The sequence below is a fragment of the Telmatherina bonti genome, assembly GCF_933228915.1.
Source record: "Telmatherina bonti genome assembly, chromosome: 6".
NCBI classification, from domain to species: domain Eukaryota; kingdom Metazoa; phylum Chordata; class Actinopteri; order Atheriniformes; family Telmatherinidae; genus Telmatherina; species Telmatherina bonti.
In genome coordinates, this window is record NC_136624.1 from 590032 (window position 1) to 611122 (window position 21091).

The following is a 21091-nucleotide window of genomic DNA, read 5'->3' on the forward strand; positions in this document are numbered from 1 at the left end:
TTGGCATATAGAACTCTGTAGGAGGGGACTGCCATCATATCTAGCAAATTTGGTGCAGAAATGTTGCTTTATGTGGGAGTTATATCCGTTTAAGTTTTCATGGCGGGACATCAAACTTTGAGGCCCCACCCCTCGTAAACTAAGTCTCCTATTAGAAGAAATAACACAACATTTAATCACACATGCCTCCTGAACATCCTGAGCAATTTGTGGCTCAGTGGGATAAAAGCTCTAGGGCGAGTTCGTTAAAATGCGAGGTGCTAAAACGCCAAAATATTGACTTTGACCTAAAATGGCCGCCTTCCTGTCGACATTTCACCATGACATTAAGAGGATTTTTTGTTCGCCTTAGCATGTAGATCATGTGTATGAATTTTCATAAAGATTAACGACATGCAGTGGCGGGGCACCTAAAATAGGTGGCGCTCTCATTCAGTTTCGCCCAAACATTCTGGAGCACCTCAAAATATCAAATTTTTCGTATTCCCTTGGGGGGGTACGCAAAATTTGGTGAGTTTTCGAGCACGTTCAGGCCTCCAAAAAAGCACGCGAAGTGTCCGAATAAAAATAATAAACACTGCAAATACAATAGGCCTTCGCACCGCCAAGGTGCTCGGGCCTAATAATAATAATAATAATAAACACTGCAATTACAATAGGCCTTCGCACCGCCAAGGTGCTCGGGCCTAATAATAAACACTGCAATTACAATAGACCTTCGCACTGCCAAGGTGCTCGGGCCTAATAAACACTGCAATTACAATAGGCCTTCGCACCGCCAAGGTGCTCGGGCCTAATAATAATAATAATAATAATAATAATAATAAACACTGCAATTACAATAGGCCTTCGCACCGCCAAGGTGCTCGGGCCTAATAATAATAATAATAAACACTGCAATTACAATAGGCCTTCGCACCACCAAGGTGCTCGGGCCTAATAAACGCTGCAATTACAATAGGCCTTCGCACCGCCAAGGTGCTCGGGCCTAATAATAATAAACGCTGCAATTACAATAGGCCTTCGCACCGCCAAGGTGCTCGGGCCTAATAATAAACGCTGCAATTACAATAGGCCTTCGCACCGCCAAGGTGCTCGGGCCTAATTAACTAACCTTGTAAAGTATTTCAGGGAGTGAGCCTTGCCGAGCTAGCCGTCCTGGAGAAACAATACTGGTTGCTTGAAGGAGGTGCAGGAGGGGGCTCCAAGGCATTGCTGTTAAGGCTTGCATCTGGTACAGCCTCGGCCCTGTGTACTTCATAATGGGATTTGTTCTTGGGCTCCAGTGTGCTTAAGTGGCCATCCGCTCTGGGGAACACTGCCACATTATGATTATCAGAGAGATGGAGAATCTGGCTGCTTACCTAAAAAACAGTAAAGTTTCTTTAAAATCATATAAACTTGGGTGATGTAATTTACTGACGTAGGTACATCATTACAATCAACAGCCAGATTATTAAGTTAATTTATTTTATGTGATCCAGCACAACAGACCTACCCAAAATGGTAACTGGTTAAAATGTCCAAGTAAAAATGTCTCGTTTTAATCAAAACTGGTTTAGATTAGCATTGCTTTACCTGTCATTTTAATAGTGACTAAGGTTATAATTAACAGTGTTACACAATACAGAGTAATTCTGTTTCATTGCATATAATGAGATTGCCCACAATACTAGAAAAATCTATCTTAAACCATTTCAACACGAACTGAACATAATAAAGGTAAATAAAGGTATGAGTTATAGCAGGACTGCCACATCAGACTGAACTGGCTTTATTTTGATGGACCTAAGAAACATGAATTTTCCATAGTTTTAAATATTTCCAACACATCAGTTCCTTATGGACTTTTTTTTTATGCTTGACAAACAACTATCTTAAGAGTTCAGCCAAAGACACTCATTTGGTGAGGGAAATCCTTCATGCTTTCAAATCCAAATTGGCATAATTTAGTTAGCTACGTACCTTTAGAAAAGAGAAGCAAGTGTTGTTTAACGTCTACATTACCTGAAATATTTTGCAGATTTTTTTCAACCGTCATGTCGTCTTCTTTCAGCGTGACCCTTCTGGTGGCCTTGAAAAGTGTGAAGGATAAGTTTAATTCCATGACAGTGCCCGTGTTTCCAAAGTTTTCCGCGACGTTAATCCAAGCGTTGTTGGCAACTTTATTGCACATGCGCGATCAATAAAACAGGACACGAAGAGGGCGACCAGTAACTGGAAAGCACAAATTTGATTCATTATTTTATTTTGGTTTCCTTGGTTATTATTTGTTTTGTATTGATTTGGAAAAGAATATAACAAGCACCAATCTTTCAAGCTGTCACTAAATAGAAAAACAGGAAAACAAAATGTTGACTCGTGTTTTCAATTTTTGTTTGCTGGATTGATGGAATAATTGAATGGACGGATGATACACGGACCTTAAATACACACAAAACACCAAAGATGCAGCCTGACTATTAAAACAGACATTTGAATTTTGATTTAGCTAACAAAGGCATCCTATTTTAGTTCCAAATGTAAACAATAAAATTAAAAACGCTAGAATACACACCTTGGGTAACTCAAACTATTGAAAATATTGATCATATGACACAGCATGGTCAGTATACACTCAGGCAGTTCGATTTTTCATTTAAAACGAAATATGAAAAATTGAAAAACCAGAAATATTTTTTAATTTTTTGTTTCAAAATCCAAAAAGAAAATTCAGAGAACGGACTGTCATCCGTTTTCCGATTTTGTGTACAAAACGAAAATGGAAAAACGGATAATGTGCACTTGGATTCCATTTTCAAATTTTCGTTTGAGGCAGCGCTGTGACCCGGAAGTTCTAATTGCACGTACTGGACGGCGGAAGACGAAGACTGCGAAGAGAGAGAGCGAGGTGAAGTGAAGGGAGTTTACCCCAAAGCTAGTTGAAGCTACCTACAGATTCTCCTCCTCCCAGCCTGCCAAGAAAAAAAGTTTATTCGCTGCTTCTGTTGGAGATAGTGAAGTGATGATGGACATATTTCAGCTCTGTAAACAGCATAGATGTACAGGTAAATATGTGGAAAACTGCAAAAACGACAAATAATTCTGCCATCCAGTCTCACACTCCGAATAGATAAGCTGATTGCTTATTGTAGATTAACTCTTCTCAGCCTTGTGCAGGTAGACCTTTTGTCCCTAAAGTCCTTGGACAGTCCTCTTGTCCTGGTGGAGGTCTGACTGTTTGTAGGAGTGGACAGGTTAATAGAGATTATCAGTTCAAATCGGTGCCATTAATACAAGTGGAGGATAGAAGAGTTTCTTAAAGAAAAGGTAACAAGTGAGTGAGAGCCAGTAGGTGCCAAATACTTATTTTACACAAGAATTTACAAATAAACTGTTAAAACATGAACATGAAGTGATTTCCTGGATTTTCTGTTTTATATTGTCTGACAGTTGAAGTCTACTTATGATAAAAATGACAGGCCTCGTTCATCTTTTTAAGTGGGATAACATGGCACAATTAGTGGCTGCCAAATATTTTCTTGCCCCACTGTAACTATTCAGCTTGCCCACATGCTTGGTTGTGACATGGCATGCGATAAGATGCAAAATATTCCCTGGTTCTATATTATAAAGTATGTAATACCACAGAATACTAAATATTATAGACATATGGTTTATTATAAAATGTCATGGTGTACCAATGGAGTTTAAGATGGCAAAAATGTGTATTATACAATAAACAAGGATTAAAGAAAAATATTAAATCTATAGTCTGAACACATCTTGAGACAAAAGCTAAACTGCTCAGTAACATGACTTGAAAACTTTTACATCATTTCAAAGTCAAACAAACCAACAAAATTACACTTGTAACAATAAAAAGAAAAACCTGCAACTCTGTTTTATCTCACCTGAAATTCCTCCCCTGCCTGGAATCTATCTCACACATACCTCCTGGTTATGTTTTCAAGGTCTGTCAAACAGTCTTGAAATGGCCTGTAGTGCCTGTTTCCTATGTCAAACAAAGCTGCTATGTCACTGTGAAGCGAACTGAACTCTGTTTCTGCCTGACTCTTGTCCTCTTCTGAATGGAATGGGTCAGTACCAAACACAGACTCTCTAGTCAGTGAACTCCCCACTTCTTGTCTGTAGAAATCTGCAGCAGCTAAAGATTCAGGAAGGTCTTTTGGGACCTGTGCCTTGCAACCACATTGTGCTAAATTGTAGGCAATGCCTTTTCCTGAAATAAATAAAATAAATGGCAACACAAAGGGTCAAGAGAGAGCGAAGATAAATCAATATTACCAACATATTCCTCAATTTTCACAATACTTGGTCTCATAGAGTTAATTCAGAACCTGAATGCCAAATAATGGCAGGTAATATATTTTTTACAGCAAATAATCAGTTTATTATGTGGAATGTGCTTTTTTTTTGTTATAAATGGTGACATTTAATTCTTCTGAGACAAAAAGAAAGGAGGTAAAATCACATTTGTAAACATATTTGTTTACAAAATGACAGTTTAGGGCTAAGTGTGTACAGTGTGCTGTGAGGTTCTGTACATGCTGAAATATGAATCCAGAGGCCTGAACTATGAAGCTAGATTAACATACCCCAGCGAACTCTCTGTTACCTGGGTTGACATTGGTGATCTGAATAATTAATACTGTGAAGCTGTTTATTGACTCAGTAATCCAACACAGGGTTTTCCCATCAAGATCAGTGCGCACTCACATGAAAGGGGCAGAGTTAGACCAATTGTAAACATGGAGAAAAGCTGCAGAGCAGCTTCTTTACCATAGAGGAGCACATAATTATTTTTCAGAAATTATAAAAATTTAAACACATCATCCAGGCTAAAAGCAACACTATAGTCATAGCAACAGCCAAGAAAGAAATGTCCGAATTGCCACCAGAATGAGTTCACTAAATAGTCTGCTATATAGTGTAGCACTATATATTAAATGAGGTGTTAGGAAATAGTGCGGACATTCAAACACAGCCAGTGTTTTACCGCTCGAACACAAGAGATTAGCTTAGCAACTGTAGCTAAAAATGCATGAAAGTATGAGCAAATAGCATCATTACCTTATCCATTTCTTGTTGCTGAGTTGTTCACTCTCGTTTTCAGGGTCCGATTCGGGCCGGAACATGTAAGACTGTTTGGTGTTGACATTATTTAGTAGCTTTTCTGGTTCGTTTACCAGTTCTGTCCGTGTTTCTACGTGTCCTGTGCCGACAACTACTCCGAGCAGCTGACCAATCAGACACAGCCTGCAGGTAGGCAGGGGGCAGAGCTTTCTCTGTTCGCCTGTTTTTTGCAATCAGAGGCTGATCTGAGAGGATCATTACAAAATAAATGAAGAGATTTGTGGAAAATGATGGATTATTTCTTGCCCTTCTGGACATGCATATTAAAATAAATTAGACTGAAAATGTAAGTGATATAGCCACTTTAATAGCGTTTATTGACGAGAATATCTCATAATCAAAAGTATGCATTAATCCCTAATAATAATTTCTCTGTGAAGCGTTACTTTAAAGATCTGGACACCGAAGTAGACAAAATGGGCAAACATTTTTGAAAAGATCTGATTGGTCAGGAAGTGATTCTTTTAAACTTATTGGTCTCTTATTCAGAACATAACCTGCTCCAGTTAGTTCTGTTCAGTAAAAGTCACCGGGGTGATTCACCCTGGAAAAAAAAGTGAATCTGTCATAGTACAAGAAACCTCAGGTTAACCCTGAAGTTACCTCTATGAGAAAATCCAGCTTTGTAGTCCAGGCTTCTGGGCTGCCTGAACAAGCTTGCGTTAACATTTTAGTCACCTGGGAGTCGATGGGCATTCCACGCCTGCACTGTTCTCTGTACTCCAATGTTGCTTAGCTGACAGGTAAGATTGGATGTGCAGTACCTCATTAGGTTGTCATCCATGTTCAGTCTTTCCTGGTCAATCAGTTGAACAAGAGCAGTTTTAATGGGATAATTGATCCTTGAGCTTATTTCAGGCCAGATTCTCTCCACTGTGTGGTTCTGTAAAAGAAATATTCACAAGGAAAATTAAAACTGAACTTGTCCAAATGAAAGTAGTATTGGAAATAGTCCAGAACTTGGGTGTCATAGTCTGTCCTTGAGAGCTTCAGTCCTGCAAGTTTTCAATGCTTCCCTGCTTCAAGAAATCTTATTCAGATAAAATGGATCAAGCTGCCTATAAACTTTTCGACAATGTCTCATTTGTCTCGATGTCTCATCTCATTCATTCATTCATTCTAGATTGTGCTGTCTGTTGGCAGCAAATTGTACCAGCTCTGACCTGTTATCTTGATTTTTTTTTTAAGTACAAAGTCTTCTCACATAGATATTACCTCAAATTAGGTTTTTTTTGGGGGGGATTTCATGCCAGTTTGGAGGGTGTGCTGCAAGGAAGATTTTTCTACATATTTTTACTCTTTCAAGGCTTGTTATGATGAGTCTCCATGGCAACGAAAGACTTGTTTACAATTGAGATCAACTGATTAACTTCTCTCAAATCAGGATTATCAGTGAAACAACACATCAAATCCTGATGGAGTTGAAAAGAAAGAGAAGAGGATGCAAAGAAAGCGATGGAGATTTAAACCAGACCATTGTCATGGGTAATGTGAGATCACTAGCTAAAAAAACGGACGAGCTGGAGATGCTAACAAGGTCTCAGAAAGAATACAGAGAGTGCAGTATTATGTGCTTCACCGAGACATGGCTGCATGAACACATCCCTGACTGTAATGTGTCTGTACCGGGCTTTAAAACGGTCTGTGCAGACCGCAGTAGACAACACAGCGGAAAGCTAAAGGGTGGTGGAATTGCAGTGCTGGTTAACCAGCGTTGGTGTCATCCTGGACATGTTACTGTCAAGGAGAAGATATGCACAAGGGACATGGAACTGTTAGCTGTGAGCTTCCGTCCATATTATTTACCCAGAGAGTTTACCTGTGTTATTCTGGTAGCGGTTTATATAATACCTGGTACCGCACCAGACACAGCCTGTGATGTCATCAGCTCCGTCGTTGCTCGGCTACAAACACAGCATCCAAACTCATTCATGGCGATCTCCGGAGACTTCAACAACGTCTCCCTCTCTGCAACTCTACCAACATTCCAGCAGTTTGTCAGCTGCTCCACCAGAGAAAATAAGATGTTGGACTTATTTTATGCAAATATGAATAATGGATACAGTTGTTCTGCCCTGCCTCCTAAAGGAAGATCTGACCATAATCTGGTTCTTCTCACCTCCACCTACAAGCCCATCGTTCAGCAGCAACCAGTCATCACAAAGACTATCAAAATCTGGTCTGCTGAAGCTGAAGATGCTCTTAGAGGAGGCTTTGAGGCTACAGACTGGAACGTCCTCTGTGAACCTCATGGAGACGACATCAACGCCATGACTGAGTGTGTGACAGATTACATAAACTTCTGTGTGGACAGCATCGTCCCAACAAGAACAGTGAGGTGCTTCCCCAATAACAAACCCTGGATCACCAGTGAGCTGAAAAAGCTGCTGAACATCAAAAAGAAAGCCTTCAGGGATGGAGACAGGGAGCTATTGAGGGCAACACAAAAACAACTTAAAACACAAACTAAGAAGTGCAAGGAGGACTACAGGAAGAAGTTAGAAAGTCAGCTCCAGCAGAATAACCTGAGGGATGTGTGGTCTGGAATGAAGAAGATCACCGGCTTCAAGTTAAAGGGGGACCAGCCTGATGGAGGTCTGGACAGAGCTAATGAGCTGAACATATTCTTCAACAGGTTCAGTTCACCCCCTACCTCCAGCCCAACAGACACACACCCTCCATAAGCCCACTGCTTTCCTGTCACGCCTCCAATCTGTCACCCTGCAGCTCAGTCATGGACCAGAACACAGCTTCATCTCCCTCCACATCAGGACATCCTGAGACCTCCACCTTGTTTGTCTCCTGCAAAACCTCCTGCCTTGTTCCAGTGCCTAAAATAACACAACCAGCTGAACCAAGTGACTACAGACCAGTTGCCCTGACATCTCACATCATGAAAGTCCTGGAGAGACTCTTACTGGCTCACCTCAACAAGCAAGTAAACACCTTTCAGGACCCATTCCAGTTTGCATATCGTAATGGACTTGGGGTTGAAGATGCCATCATATACCTGCTCCAGAGAGCACACTCTCATCTGGACCATTCAGGCAGCACTCTGAGGGTCATGTTCTTTCATTTCTCAGTGCTTTTAATACCATTCAGCCTGCTTTGTTATGTGAGAAGCTCCATAAATTCCAGGTGGATACCTCCACAACCACCTGGATCTATGACTACCTCACAAACAGACCCCAGTTTGTGAGACTGAAAGGTCGTGTGTCTGAGATGGAGGTCAGCAGCACTGGTGCACCACAAGGAACTGTACTCTGGCCATTCCTCTTCACTCTGTACACCTCAGACTTCCAGTACAACTCTGAGTCCTGTCATCTGCAGAAATACTCTGATGACTCTGCAGTTGTGGGGTGTATCAGGGATGGACAAGAAGCAGAGTACAGAGAACTGGTCAGTCAGTTTGTTAAATGGTGCGGTGACAATCATCTCATATTAAATAGCAGTAAAACAAAAGAGATGATTGTTGACTTCAGGAGGAAGAAGAATAAACAAAGCACTGTTTCCATCCTGGGAGAGGAGGTGGAGGTGGTGGAGGAATACAAGTATCTTGGAGTTCAGCTGGACAACAAACTGGACTGGAAATGCAACACTGACTACATCTACAAGAAAGGTCAGAGCAGACTGTACTTCTTAAGGAAGCTGAGATGGTTTAACGTCTGCACCAAGATGTTGCATATCTTCTATAAGTCTGTTGTGGAGAGTGCAGTCAGCTTTGCAGCATCTGCTGGGGTAGTAGCATCAGAACCAGAGACTTGAAGAGAATCAACAAACTGATCCAGAAAGCTGCTTCTGTGCTTGGAGTAACTCTGGAGCCGCTGGAGCTGATTGTCCAAAGAAGAATGCTGCACAAGCTGATGAAGATGATGGAGGATTCTTCACACCCTCTCCACAACACAGTGATGAAACAACAAAGTGTGTTCAGTGAGAGGCTTCTTCAGGTCCGATGTAAGACTGAAAGATACAGAAGATCATTCCTGCCAGCAGCCATCAGCCTCCGGAACAAGACTTCCTCAAATTAATTATCTACTACAATACTGAATTTCCCTTTGGGGATTTATAAAGTATTTTTCATTTCATTTCATTTTCATTTAATTTCATTTCATTTGTTTGAGTCAGGTGTGAAGGAACAGAGAAACATTGAAAATCTGGACCTCAACTGTAGCTGGACACCCTTGGTCTACAAGGTCAATACATTTGGACTGGTTTATGAGATCATTTATGATTTTATGTATTTGCAGGACTTTAACACACATCATTAACAAAACAACACCTTTCAAAACTTCATTACGTCTTACAGGTTAAGGCTAGAACCTCACTCTTCAAAGAGAGACAGAGAATGGTGCTTGTTTCTGGAGACTTACTTTTGTTGATGTAGATTGGACGGCCTTCTCTCTTTGTTGTACCGATGCTCAGCCAATATTTCTTGATTAAACAAGCTGAGGTAGAACTCTATTCCATGATCCACTCTAACTTGGTCCCATAGCCCATATGCAAGGACTGCATGACTCACAACAGAAAGACAAAAAGACCATAGAAATACATTATATATACATATACACTTACTGATTGTTTCCCTAATTAGAGAAAAAGATATATAAGATATTCATTTGAAACATTTAGATTTATTCATTCAATACATCTAGAATTGATTAAAGACATGTGTATGTAAATTTACCAGTACACCTCCTGGTAGATTGTCAGATTATTTTTGACTGGCATGGTAGAGTGTGCAACAGTTTTTTGCTGAATCCATCAATCGCCAAACATGGGTTACACCATACACAACCAGTTCCTCATTCTGGTTCATGTGCTCCTTATGTCCCATATACTCAGCTAGATAAGGCTGTGGATTCAGGTTTTTTGCTCCCTAAAAAGGTGGGAAACTAAAAAATATTAACATTTTACAAATATCCAAAAAATTGTTGATGGGACTGGCAATTTATAATGTAAGCTATATGCTGAAAGTCCTCTAAAAACGTTCTACAAGTTTGTAAGTTAGTTATCCATTTGTGTTTGTACTATAACATAATGGTTTTATCTTGATTTTGCAATTCTGTTGTCTTTATGCTTATTTATTTATTTATTTATTTATTTTTTTTACACCATCAGTAATGCTTATAATGTTTTATGTAAAGCACTTTGAATTGTCTTATACATGAAAGGTGCTATACAAATAAACTTGGACCATGTCATCTGCAAAAAGCAGGGACCCAATCCTGAGGCCACCAAGTCGGATCCCCTCAACACCTCGGCTGCACCTAGAAATTCTGTCCATATCAGTTATGAACAGAATCGGTGATAAAGGGCAGCCTTGGCGGAGTCCAACCCTCACCGGAAATGAATCCGACTTACTACCGGCAATGCGGACCAAGCTCTGACACCTGTCGTACAGGGACCGGACAGCTCGTACAAGGGGGTCCGGTACCCCATACTCCCGGAGTACCCCCCACAGGAGCCCCCAGGGGACACGGTCGAACGCCTTCTCCAGGTCCACAAAGCACATGTAGACAGGTTGGGCAAACTCCCAGGACCCCTCCAGGACCCCAAAGAGGGTATAGAGCTGGTTCACTGTTCCACGACCGGGACAAAAACCACACTGCTCCTCCTCAATCTGAGATTTGACTATCCAGCGGACCATCCTCTCCAGGACCCCTGAATAGACCTTACCAGGGAGGCTGAGGAGTGGGATTTCCCTGTAATTGGAACACACCCTCCGGTCCCCCTTCTAAATCCAGGGGCACTGTCCCCGATGTCCATGTGATGCTGCAGAGGGGTGTCAGCCAGGACAGCTCCACAGCATCCAGAGCCTTAAGGAACTCTGGGCGGATCTCATCCACCCCCGGGGCCTTGCCGCCAAGGATCATTTTGACCACCTCAGCGACTTCAGCCCCAGAGATTGGAGAGCTCACCCCTGAGTCCCCCAGCTCTGCTTCCTCATCGGAAGACGTGTTGGTAGGATTGAGGAGGTCTTCAAAGTATTCCATCCACCAACCCACAACGTCCCGAGTCGCCACTGTACACAGTGCTGACGGAGCACTGCTTCCCCCTCCTGAGCCGCCGGATGGTGGACCAGAATTGCCTCAAAGCCGGAAGTCTTTCTCCATGGCCTCGCCGAACTCCTCCCATGCCCGAGTTTTTGCCTTGGCGACAGCCGAAGCCACATGCCGCTTAGCCCGCCGGTACCCATCAGCTGCCTCCAGAGTCCCACAGGCCAAGAAGGCCCGATAGGACTCCTTCTTCAGCTTGACGGCATCCCTCACTGCTGGTGTCCACCAACGAGTCCTGGGATTACCGCCACGACAGGCACCAACGACCTTACAGCCACAGCTCCGGCTGGCCGCCTCAGCAATAGAGACACGGAACACATCCCATTCAGACTCAATGTCCCCCGCCTCACTCGGGACATGGTTGAAGCTCTGCTGAAGGTGGGAGTTGAAGCTCGCTCTGACGGGGGACTCAGCCAGACGTTCCCAGCAGACCCTCACAACACATTTGGGCCTGCCAGATCTGACCGGCTTCCTCCCCCACCATCTGAGCCAACTCACCACCAGGTGGTGATCACTTGACAGCTCCAACCCCCTCTTCACCCGAGTGTCCAAGGCATGTGGCCGCAGGTCCGCTGATACGACTACAAAATCGATCATCGAACTGCGGCCCAGGGAGTCCTAATGCCAGGTGTACATAGGGACACTCTTATGTTGGAACATGGTGTTCGTTATGGACAATCCATGACGAGCACAGAGTTCAATAACAAAACACCATTTGGGTTCAGAGAGGGGGGGTCATGCCTCCCTATCACTCCCCTCCAGGTCTCACTGTCATTGCCCACGTGAGCATTGAAGTTCCTCAGCAGAACAATGGAGTCCCCAGAAGGAGCACCCTCCAGCACTCCCTCCAAGGACTCCAGAAAGGGTGGGTACTCTGAACTGCTGTTCGGCGCATAAGCACAGACAACAGTCAGGACCCGTCCCCCCACCCAGAGGCGGAGGGAAACTACCCTTTCATCCACCGGGGTAAACCCCAACGTGCAGGCACCAAGCTGGGGGCTGATGAGAATGCCCACACCTGCTCGGCGCCTCTCACCATGAGCAACTCCAGAGTGGAAGAAAGTCCAGCCCCTCTCGAGGGTTCTGGTTCCAGAGCCCAAGCCATGCGTTGAGGTGAGTCCAACTATGTCTAGCTGGAACCGCTCAACCTCGCGCACAAGCTCAGGCTCCTTCCCCACCAGAGAGGTGACGTTCCACGTCCCTAGAGCCAGTTTCTGCAGCCGGGGATCGGACCGCCAGGGTCCCCGCCTCTTGCTGCCGCCCAGCTCACATTGCACCCGACCCCAACGGCTCCTCCTGCAGATGGTGAGCCCACGGGAGGTGGGGCCCATGTAACCCTTTTGGGCTGAGCCTGGCCGGCTCCCACGGGCAGAGGCCCGGCCACCAGATGATTGCTCTCATACCCACCCCCAGGCCTGGCTCCAGAGGGGTGTCCTGGTACCCCGCGTCCGAACAAGACCCAGATTTACTGGACAGCCCTCTACCCTGTCCCCCAACAAAGCCCCAGAAATAGGGGCATGAGAGAAACCCATCTCCCCTACCTCTCTCCCCGCTAATGATTGAGAAGTGTGTGTTATTTGTAATTAATATTGAGGGGAAGTAATCCCACCATGTTGGGAGTGGGGCCGCCAAAGCAGCCCCGGGCACCAATTCAATTTAACTTTATTTGTATCGCGCCACTTCACAATAATGTTGTCACAAGGCACTTTACATCCACCAATCAATATACACATCATTTTGAGCCAATTCATACATGTCCTATAATAGAAACCATCTGATTGCATTGAGTCATGACTTCGATCCAATCCCCCATCGTGAGCATGCATGCGGCGACAGTAGGAAGGAAAAAAACTCCTCTTTAAAAGGAAGAAAACCTCCGACAGAACCCGGCTCAGGGAGGGCAGCCATCTGCCTCGACTGGTTGGGGTGGAGAGGACAGGAAAGACAGAACAACATGTACAATTACACTTAATCAGGAAGACCTGCGGAAAAAAGGAGAAATAAGATAGAGACGGCAATATTGTCATATATTTGTACATTAATACATTAGCTAAATGGAGCAAGGTACCTGTCAGTGCATCAGGTAACATCCCCATTGCTACATAAGTAAAGGTTGGCTAGACTACCCATAACTATAAGAGCAATGAGCATAACCTGGATAGTTGGGTCCTGTACATGCAGACTCCAACTCAGGAGATGCTCATATTGAGACTCTGGGAACCACCAGTAAACCTGCAGTCTGAGAGCCAAGTGCTCTATTTGGAATATATGGAACTATAAGATCTTTTATGTACAATGGAGCTTGGTCATGGAGAGCTTTATATGTGAGGAGAAGAATTTTAAACTTTATCCTGGATTTAACAGGGAGCCAGTGTAGAGAGGCTAAAACTGGTGAAATATGATCTCTCCTGCTAGTCCTCATCAGAACCCTCGCTGCAGCATTTTGGATCAGATGGAGACTTTTCAGGGCATATTTGGGACAACCCATAAATAAGGAATTGCAGTAATCCAGCCTGGAAGTAATAAAGGCATGGACTCATTTTTCTGCATCTTTCTGAGACAAGATGCTCCTAATTTTTGCAATATTACGCAGGTGGAAGAAGGCGGTTCTAGAAACCTGTTTTACATGTGAGCTAAAAGACAAGTCCTGGTCAATAATGACTCCAAGGTTCCTCACAGTGGTACTGGAGGCCAGATTAATGCCATCCAGATTAATTACATAACTGGATCATTTTGTTCTAAGTTTTTCAGCCCGAAGATAACGACCTCTGTCTTGTCTGAGTTTAAAAGGAGAAAATTCAGAGTCATGCAGGTCTTGATGTCTGTAAGACATCTTTGTAATCTAAGAAACTGATTGGTTTCATCTGGCTTCATGGAAAGGTAGATCTGAGTGTCATCTGTATAGCAATGAAAATTTATACCATGCTGCCTGATGATATTTCCTAAGGGAAGCATGTATAATGTGAAAAGTACTGGTCCAAGTACAGAACCCTGAGGAACTCCATGACAGTTAGGAACTGTGAGGAAGATCCAGGTGGACGGTAGACTACTACTAGGAGAAGTGGCTTCTCTGATTTCCATCTTGGGTGGGATAGACTAAGAGTCAGGTGTTCAAAGCTATTTTAACTATTTTTATGTTTAGGACTAATCAATAGTTCTGATTTAAAGATAGCTGCCACACCTCCTCCTCGACCTGTAGTTCTGGGAACATGAACATTTAGACAATCTGGTGGAGTCGATTCATTAATACTAACATGATCCTCCTGCTGCAGCAGGTTTCCATAAGACAGAATAGATCAATATGATGATCAGTAATCAGGTCATTGATTAACAGAGACTTAGACACAAGAGATCTAATATTCAATAAACCGAATTTAATGGCTTTATTATCATGTCTTATTTAGAGTCATTGTTTTGATATTAATGAGGTTTTCATGATTTACTCTACCCATGCTATCTGTTTTATTCTTTCTGGATTTTGGGGGGGCAGATACTATCATTATGGGTTTTGGGGAGGTTGGGGGCGGGGGATACAATCATTATGGGTTTGGGGGAGGGTGAGATTACAGAAAAGCATGTGAGACTACAACTCTGCTTCCTAGTCTCAGTCCTGAACAGTCATGGGTTTAATTGACTAATAAAAGGATCCATGTTCCTAGAAACGAGAGCTGCTCCATCCACTGTGGGATGAATCCCGTCTCTCCTAATAAGACCAGGGTTTCCCCAGAAGCTTTTCCAACTATCTACAAAGCCCACATTTTGTTCTGGGCACCACCTGGACAGCCAGCGGTTAAAGGATGACAAACGGCTAAACATGTCATTGCTGGTCAGGTCTGGCAGGGGTCCGGAGAAAACTACGGAGTCTGACATGGTTTTAGCAAAGTCACACACTGGGGCAACATTTACTTTGGTGATCTCTGATTGGCGTTACCGGGTGTCATTTACCCCAATATGAATAATAATCTTCTTGTATTTACGTTTATCTTTAGCCAGCAGTTTTAAGTAGGATTCAATGTCATCTGCTCTGGAACCTGGAATGTATCTGACTACGATCCCTGGAGTATCTATCGCCACATTTCTAACTATGGAGCGCAATCTTACATTTCTCACAACTGAGTCTCCAATTATCAGAGTCGTTGGAGAGGAGTGTGACGGAGGCTTTACCTGAGGTGGTGGTGGTGATGTAGCGGAGTGGGCAGCACGGTGGGTGGAGGTTCGTTTCGGAGCCGGGGTAAAGGACGGCTCGGACCTGCGAGTCTTACTGCGGAGCTCCGGCACAGGGGTGGGGAAGTACCGTGGTGCCGGTGAGCTGCTGGATGGAGAATCGTCACTTAAGGGAGGGAAATCTGCAAGACTGAGAACGTTAAACCTGATGTAACAGGGGATGTCGTTTGGTGGAGGTGTGCTGGAGCGACCCCTTGCTCTTTGTCGCCAAGCGTTACGTAACCGGGGCTCCTGTTGGCTCGGTGTGGAGCTGACCGGGATCTTTGGTTTAGCTCCGAGATGCAACCAGGTCTCTGTATCGGTGTAGTGTGGCAGGGTCCCAGCGGCGGAATGACCGTCAATATGAGCCTCGCCGGGTAACGCTTCTCTAGCATCCACAGCTGGACGGCAGGGCGCGGAGACATCCGGTTCTGGGTCGTGGATGACAGTGATGTCCATCATAATCTCAGCTTCTCGGATCCGATGCAGATTTGATATCTGTGACTCCAGTTCAGTGATTTTTTCTGCCAGCCGTAAGCAACCGACACAACCTATGTGGGATGGAGAGGTGAGCGGAGCCATTTTGAGCGTAAACGTTAGCAGCTAGCTAACAGCCGGGTCTGGTTGATGGGATCTCAACTGATCGAGAGATGCTGGTGCTTTGGTGAGTCTATTGATGATTTGAATTTTATCTTGTCTGAAGGCTGTAATAAACAGAAATAGAAATGAGTTAGTTGAATTAGTTTGAGGTCAATCACCAGAGCCCAGGACCCTCGTCCAGCCCACCCCGAAGCAGCAACCCGCCACCATGCCAAGAACTGTGCACTGTGAACACAGGTTAGATGATGCAAGACCCATCTAGAACATTCTATTTCCTGTATAATGTGTTCTGTGAAGAATTTCATACTGTATAATGTTAGGCAAGGCTTGGCGTTAAGTGGAAACAGGCAGTGAGAACACCACATTAAGAGAATGGCAGTGGAAGCCTGGTATGGGAGAAGACAAGACTACACAAGGAAGCTTACAAAACACAGGGATTAAATACAAGGAGACACAGGTACAACACAGGTGAAAGCCGACAGGAGCAGGGGAATCCTGGGAAATGTAGTCTGGGCTGGTGATCAGTAGGTAGGTGAGGCTGAATGAACCAGAGGAGGAGCAGACATAACAGTACCATGGCACCAGATGTGCAGCGCCACCAGCCAGGAGGGCGGCCACAAGGGTGAGGTGCAGGGCGGTCAGGACGGGCACAGAGGAAATCCCGGATAAGCTCCGGGTCCAGGACATTCCCACAAGATACCCAACTGCGCTCATCAGGACCGTAATCCTCCCAGTCAACCAAATACAGTGTCTGCAGTCAAGGAGGGATCTGACAGAAAAAGCAGTGAAACCTTCAATCTCCCGGGCAGGAGGAGGTTGGTCACGTTGCAAGAGGACCTCTCATTACCGGCCTGAGAAGGGAAACATGAAAAGTTGGTGAAATACTGAAATGATTGGGAAGTTGCAGTGTGTATGAGACTTCACAAACCCTTCGCAGGATCTTGAAGGGACCAATGAATTGAGGACTTGGTGGAGAGCCAGACCAGATCACCAGGTTGAAAGGTAAGAGCCTCTGAGCGTCTAATGCCTGATTTCCATTAGTATCAGCTTGTCTCAACTCAACTCGACTCAACTCATCTCGACTTGGTCTTGTTTCTTTTCCATTGCAATTTAGCACCAGGTCTGAAACGGGAGTGCTTTGTGTGAAATTGCTGTGACGTCAGTGTTGTGCACAACCAACAACATACGCGACAAACACAAGATGGAGGACCTAGCGGCAATCGTATATCTGCTACTTAGTCTCTGGCTAGTTTTCAGAAACTAAATAAAAAATGAGAGCGAGCGGCGGCTGCAAGCGGCAAGACAAAATACCTTGGAGAAGCACAGGAGAGTTTTAGAAGCCCTGCAGTTTTACCAAGCGGAAGACAATCGCAGACTTCGGAGGAGGGTAAGTCTTACTCGGTGTTTTATAATATAATGTAATACCACGTTTATTAGTACCCTATTTGCATACCTAAACCAAATAAATGATTAAATAACTATGATTTCTGAAAATATATAACGTATGCATTCTGTGTTTCAGGTGGCAGTTTTGTCGCCGCAAACCGTCAGTCTGGGTGGTCAAACCAGCCTCACAATGGTGGGATGCCATTGTTCCTGGCTTTACAAGTCAGCAGTGGATACAGAACTTCAGGATGTCCGAGGAAACATTAGATTTTCTATGCAACAAAGTACGTCCAGCTATGGAACGGAAGGACACGACTTTCCGTGAGTGTGTGCCCTGAAAGAAGAGAGTGGCTGTTGCACTCTGGAAGCTCGCCACCGGCTCAGAGTACAGGAGCGTCGGACATCTTTTTGGCGTCAGCATCACAACTGTGTGCAGGATTTTTGTGCTGCTGTGGAGACGTTGCTGTTACCAGAGCTAATCCGGTTTCCTGATGAGAGGAGGTTAAGAGAAATGGCCACCTATACCGAGAATAAATGGGGGATGCCGCATTGTGTGGGTGCAGTTGATGGCTCCCACATACCCATAATAGCACCACGGGACTACCATTCTGATTATTTTAGCAGGAAAGGCTGGCTCTCCATTATTCTTCAAGGTGTTGTAGATGGAAAGGGGTGTTCTGGAACGTATTCACCGGACTGCCAGGGAGCTTGCATGATGCGAGGGTCCTGAGACTGTCAACTTGTGGCAACTAGCCAGCCGAGAAAACCTCTTCCCAGCCAACTACAGAAACATTGGCGGGGTGCAGGTTGGTTACTACATCCTCGGAGACTCTGCATATCCCTTGCAGAAATGGCTCATTAAACCTTTCCAAGACACCGGACGCCTGACAGCGGACCAGCAAATGTTCAATAGAAGATTCAGCCGGGCACGGGTCATTGTTGAAAATGCTTTTGGCAGGCTGAAGGGAAGGTGGCGTTGCCTCCTTAAAAGGAATGACTGTGATGTAAACTGGTGAAAAGTATGGCGCTGACATGCTGTGCTCTGCACAACCTGTGTGAAGATCATGGTGCTGCTACCCCAGGTGGAGCTGAACCAGCTCCACCTGGGGTAGCAGGAGCACCAGGTATAGAGGAGCAGGAGAGGGATGTAAGAGATGCTCTCATGCATTACTTGTTGGCCAGTAGTTAAAGATTTTACTTAACAGCCAATGCCATGTTCATAGTTTCATTCATAGTTAATAGTTTGTTCATTTGAGGTTGTCTTTACATCCAGTTTTGAGTGATAATATTCAATAAAATGTTTTACTTTATGAAACTGTCTTTTTTTTGTTTTTAGACCCAATTTGAAAAGAATAATAAAAACTGAAGAACTGACAAAGCCACTGTACCGGGCTGTTTCTCTGCTCTTTCACACTTGATACAAACAAATAGGTCATTTTGCAGTAACGATTTGATCCTTCATTAGACAGGTGTGTTGGAGCTGGGAAAATGTAGAACTGTGGTCCTGGAGGGATGGAGCTTGAAGTTGTTAAAGTAAAGCGTTTTATGAACTACATTGTATTGGTAGAACTTGGACCATATAATTGTTTAAATCAGAGACGTATGTTAAATTATTAGTATTATACTGCTGCATTTGTCCGCTTGCTGCATTTCATCAAAATGTCAGTAATGAATGCTTGGTGCACATTCTTCACTGGGTTCATCTGTGTCTGAACAGGCAACATAGAATAATGGCACAGTCACTTCAAAAGATGTTTTTAATTCAAATGAACCAGAAATATGTACAAAAGTTGAAAAAGCCATCATTGTTCATCATTGAACAACATCATTGTTCCGTTCAGCCAATGATACTTTTTTGGAAAAGTAAGGATGGATTTTAAAGGGATCACCAGAATGCTGAGAGAGAACTGTGCCAACTGCAGACTCGCTAACATCCACTTTAACTAGAAAGGCAAGATCAGGACCAGGGAGACACAGGATCGAAGCTGTGGCGAAGCGTTGCTTTAGGCCATCAAAAACTGCCTGAGCATCAAATGTCCAAAGGAGACCTCTTTGTTTGCCTTTGTGAAGAGCTGTCAGAGGGGATGCGACAGAACTGAAGTCACGGATGAAGCAGCGGTATCTTCACGCTGATTCATGCACATAGCCATTTTTTCAAACATGGAGTTTTCCATATACCATTCAAAATAATTCATAGGAGTCCAGTATTGGCGTGTTATTGCATCATTGTCCTTAGTAACTGGTTCAACCAGTTGGGGTCAAATCTTAAGTAAAAAAAAAAAGAAAGGAGAAGAAAAAAAGGAAGATAGTCTCATACCATTTGAATAAAAAGTGTATTTTCTTGAGAATATAAACTCAAGGTGTATATTGTAGTCTTGCTCCACAGTGGACGGCCACTGGTCGTAGATGTGAACTGTCCTGCTTACTCTGACTCTTCTGTTTCTGCTTGCCCTGCCTGAATTTCTTCTTCAGAGCTTTCTGTATCCTCTGCTTCTGGTTCAAACTCTGCATCTTGATCTTCCTCATCAGACAACTCCATATCTGAGTTCCCATCAATTATTTGCAACAATATCCTCTCTGCCTCTGACCATGAATCTCTTTCTTCCTATTTGAAAAAAATACAAAATAAAATGGAAGAAGTAACAAAAAATGTCCACCACGGAGGAAATTGCTTAAACTTTTAAATATTGTGGTAAAATATAGTTATATTTATCGAAGAAACGATTTAATGTGTTCTTAAGATACTCAATGAAAATATAACTACACAATTTCAAGTAAAAGTTGGCACAAAGAGAAGTATTCTGCACTTACTTTTGCACTTCCCATTGCACATGCTTGTTGCAATGGAAGTTATTTTTCTTGGAAGAGAGAAAAAAGCTCACAAAGTCCCACCATAAGGTACCATTTAAAAGCACTAAATGTCCTCTTTAAAGACCAAAAGGAGTTAGTTCAGTTGCATGCAGTGAGATTAAGATATTTAGGTTTACAAAGGTGACAGATTTGAACTACTGGTAGTCAGGAGGATATTCATACAACTTGGTTGAAAATTTGAATGAAAAAAAAAAAAAAAAAACAGTCCGGGCATTTATAAATGGCGGGCTACTGAGAGCTTGAGCTGTCACTTCAGCCGAAACAGCTGGGCTGTTGGAATACATGTAGTTCTCTCTACTTGCTCTTTCGTTGTGATGTTGGTATCTGTTTTCAAAATTTCTTGTGGAATTGGTTACAAAGTGGGATAAGTTACAAAGTAAGAGGCCACTATTTGTGTTATATGTTCCTAAATTAACAATAAATCTTGTAAAAAAAAAAAAAAAATCCACACAGATTTAATTCAGCCAAAAATTCTTCAAAATATTTTTAAGCAGTTAGTTATGGGATGGTTATAAATTTATAAGCCATGGAAGTTGTCATGCAGTTGTCGGCACTGTGTAGTTGGGAGCATTGTTAAAATAAAAGGGCTGTGGATAAAACAAAAGATTTTTATTTTCAAGACATTGCAAAATAAATAAAAGATGTGATCAGTTTCATCCACGAACCTGTAAGCCCTAAATGGTATAAAAAGTCAACTGAAGTACAACCATAAATATGCAATCAATTTATTTCATGTCAACTATTTTTTACAATGTAATATTGATTGTAGGTAATCAATATTGTAACTCTTAGAAATGTCAATGCCAAAATACAATACAAAATTGTGACTTCAATTATAG

The 21091-nt window shown here is 43.3% G+C and overlaps 1 protein-coding gene across 1 annotated transcript in view; it reads right to left on the reverse strand.

Moving 5' to 3' along the window:
- Positions 1 to 1127: 1127 nt before the first annotated feature.
- LOC306757709 (uncharacterized protein) overlaps positions 1128 to 21091 on the reverse strand; it is a gene marked incomplete at its 3' end in the record, with an annotated part of 493032 nt that continues 473068 nt past the window's right edge. The window contains exons 4-10 of the mRNA XM_079242835.1: positions 9821 to 9888; positions 9507 to 9650; positions 9316 to 9322; positions 5901 to 6019; positions 5232 to 5296; positions 3934 to 4222; positions 1128 to 1308 (exon numbers count right to left, since the gene is read on the reverse strand). Coding sequence (XP_079098961.1) covers positions 1128 to 1308; positions 3934 to 4222; positions 5232 to 5296; positions 5901 to 6019; positions 9316 to 9322; positions 9507 to 9650; positions 9821 to 9888 — 873 coding nt within the window. The remainder of the gene's footprint in view (positions 1309 to 3933; positions 4223 to 5231; positions 5297 to 5900; positions 6020 to 9315; positions 9323 to 9506; positions 9651 to 9820; positions 9889 to 21091) is intronic.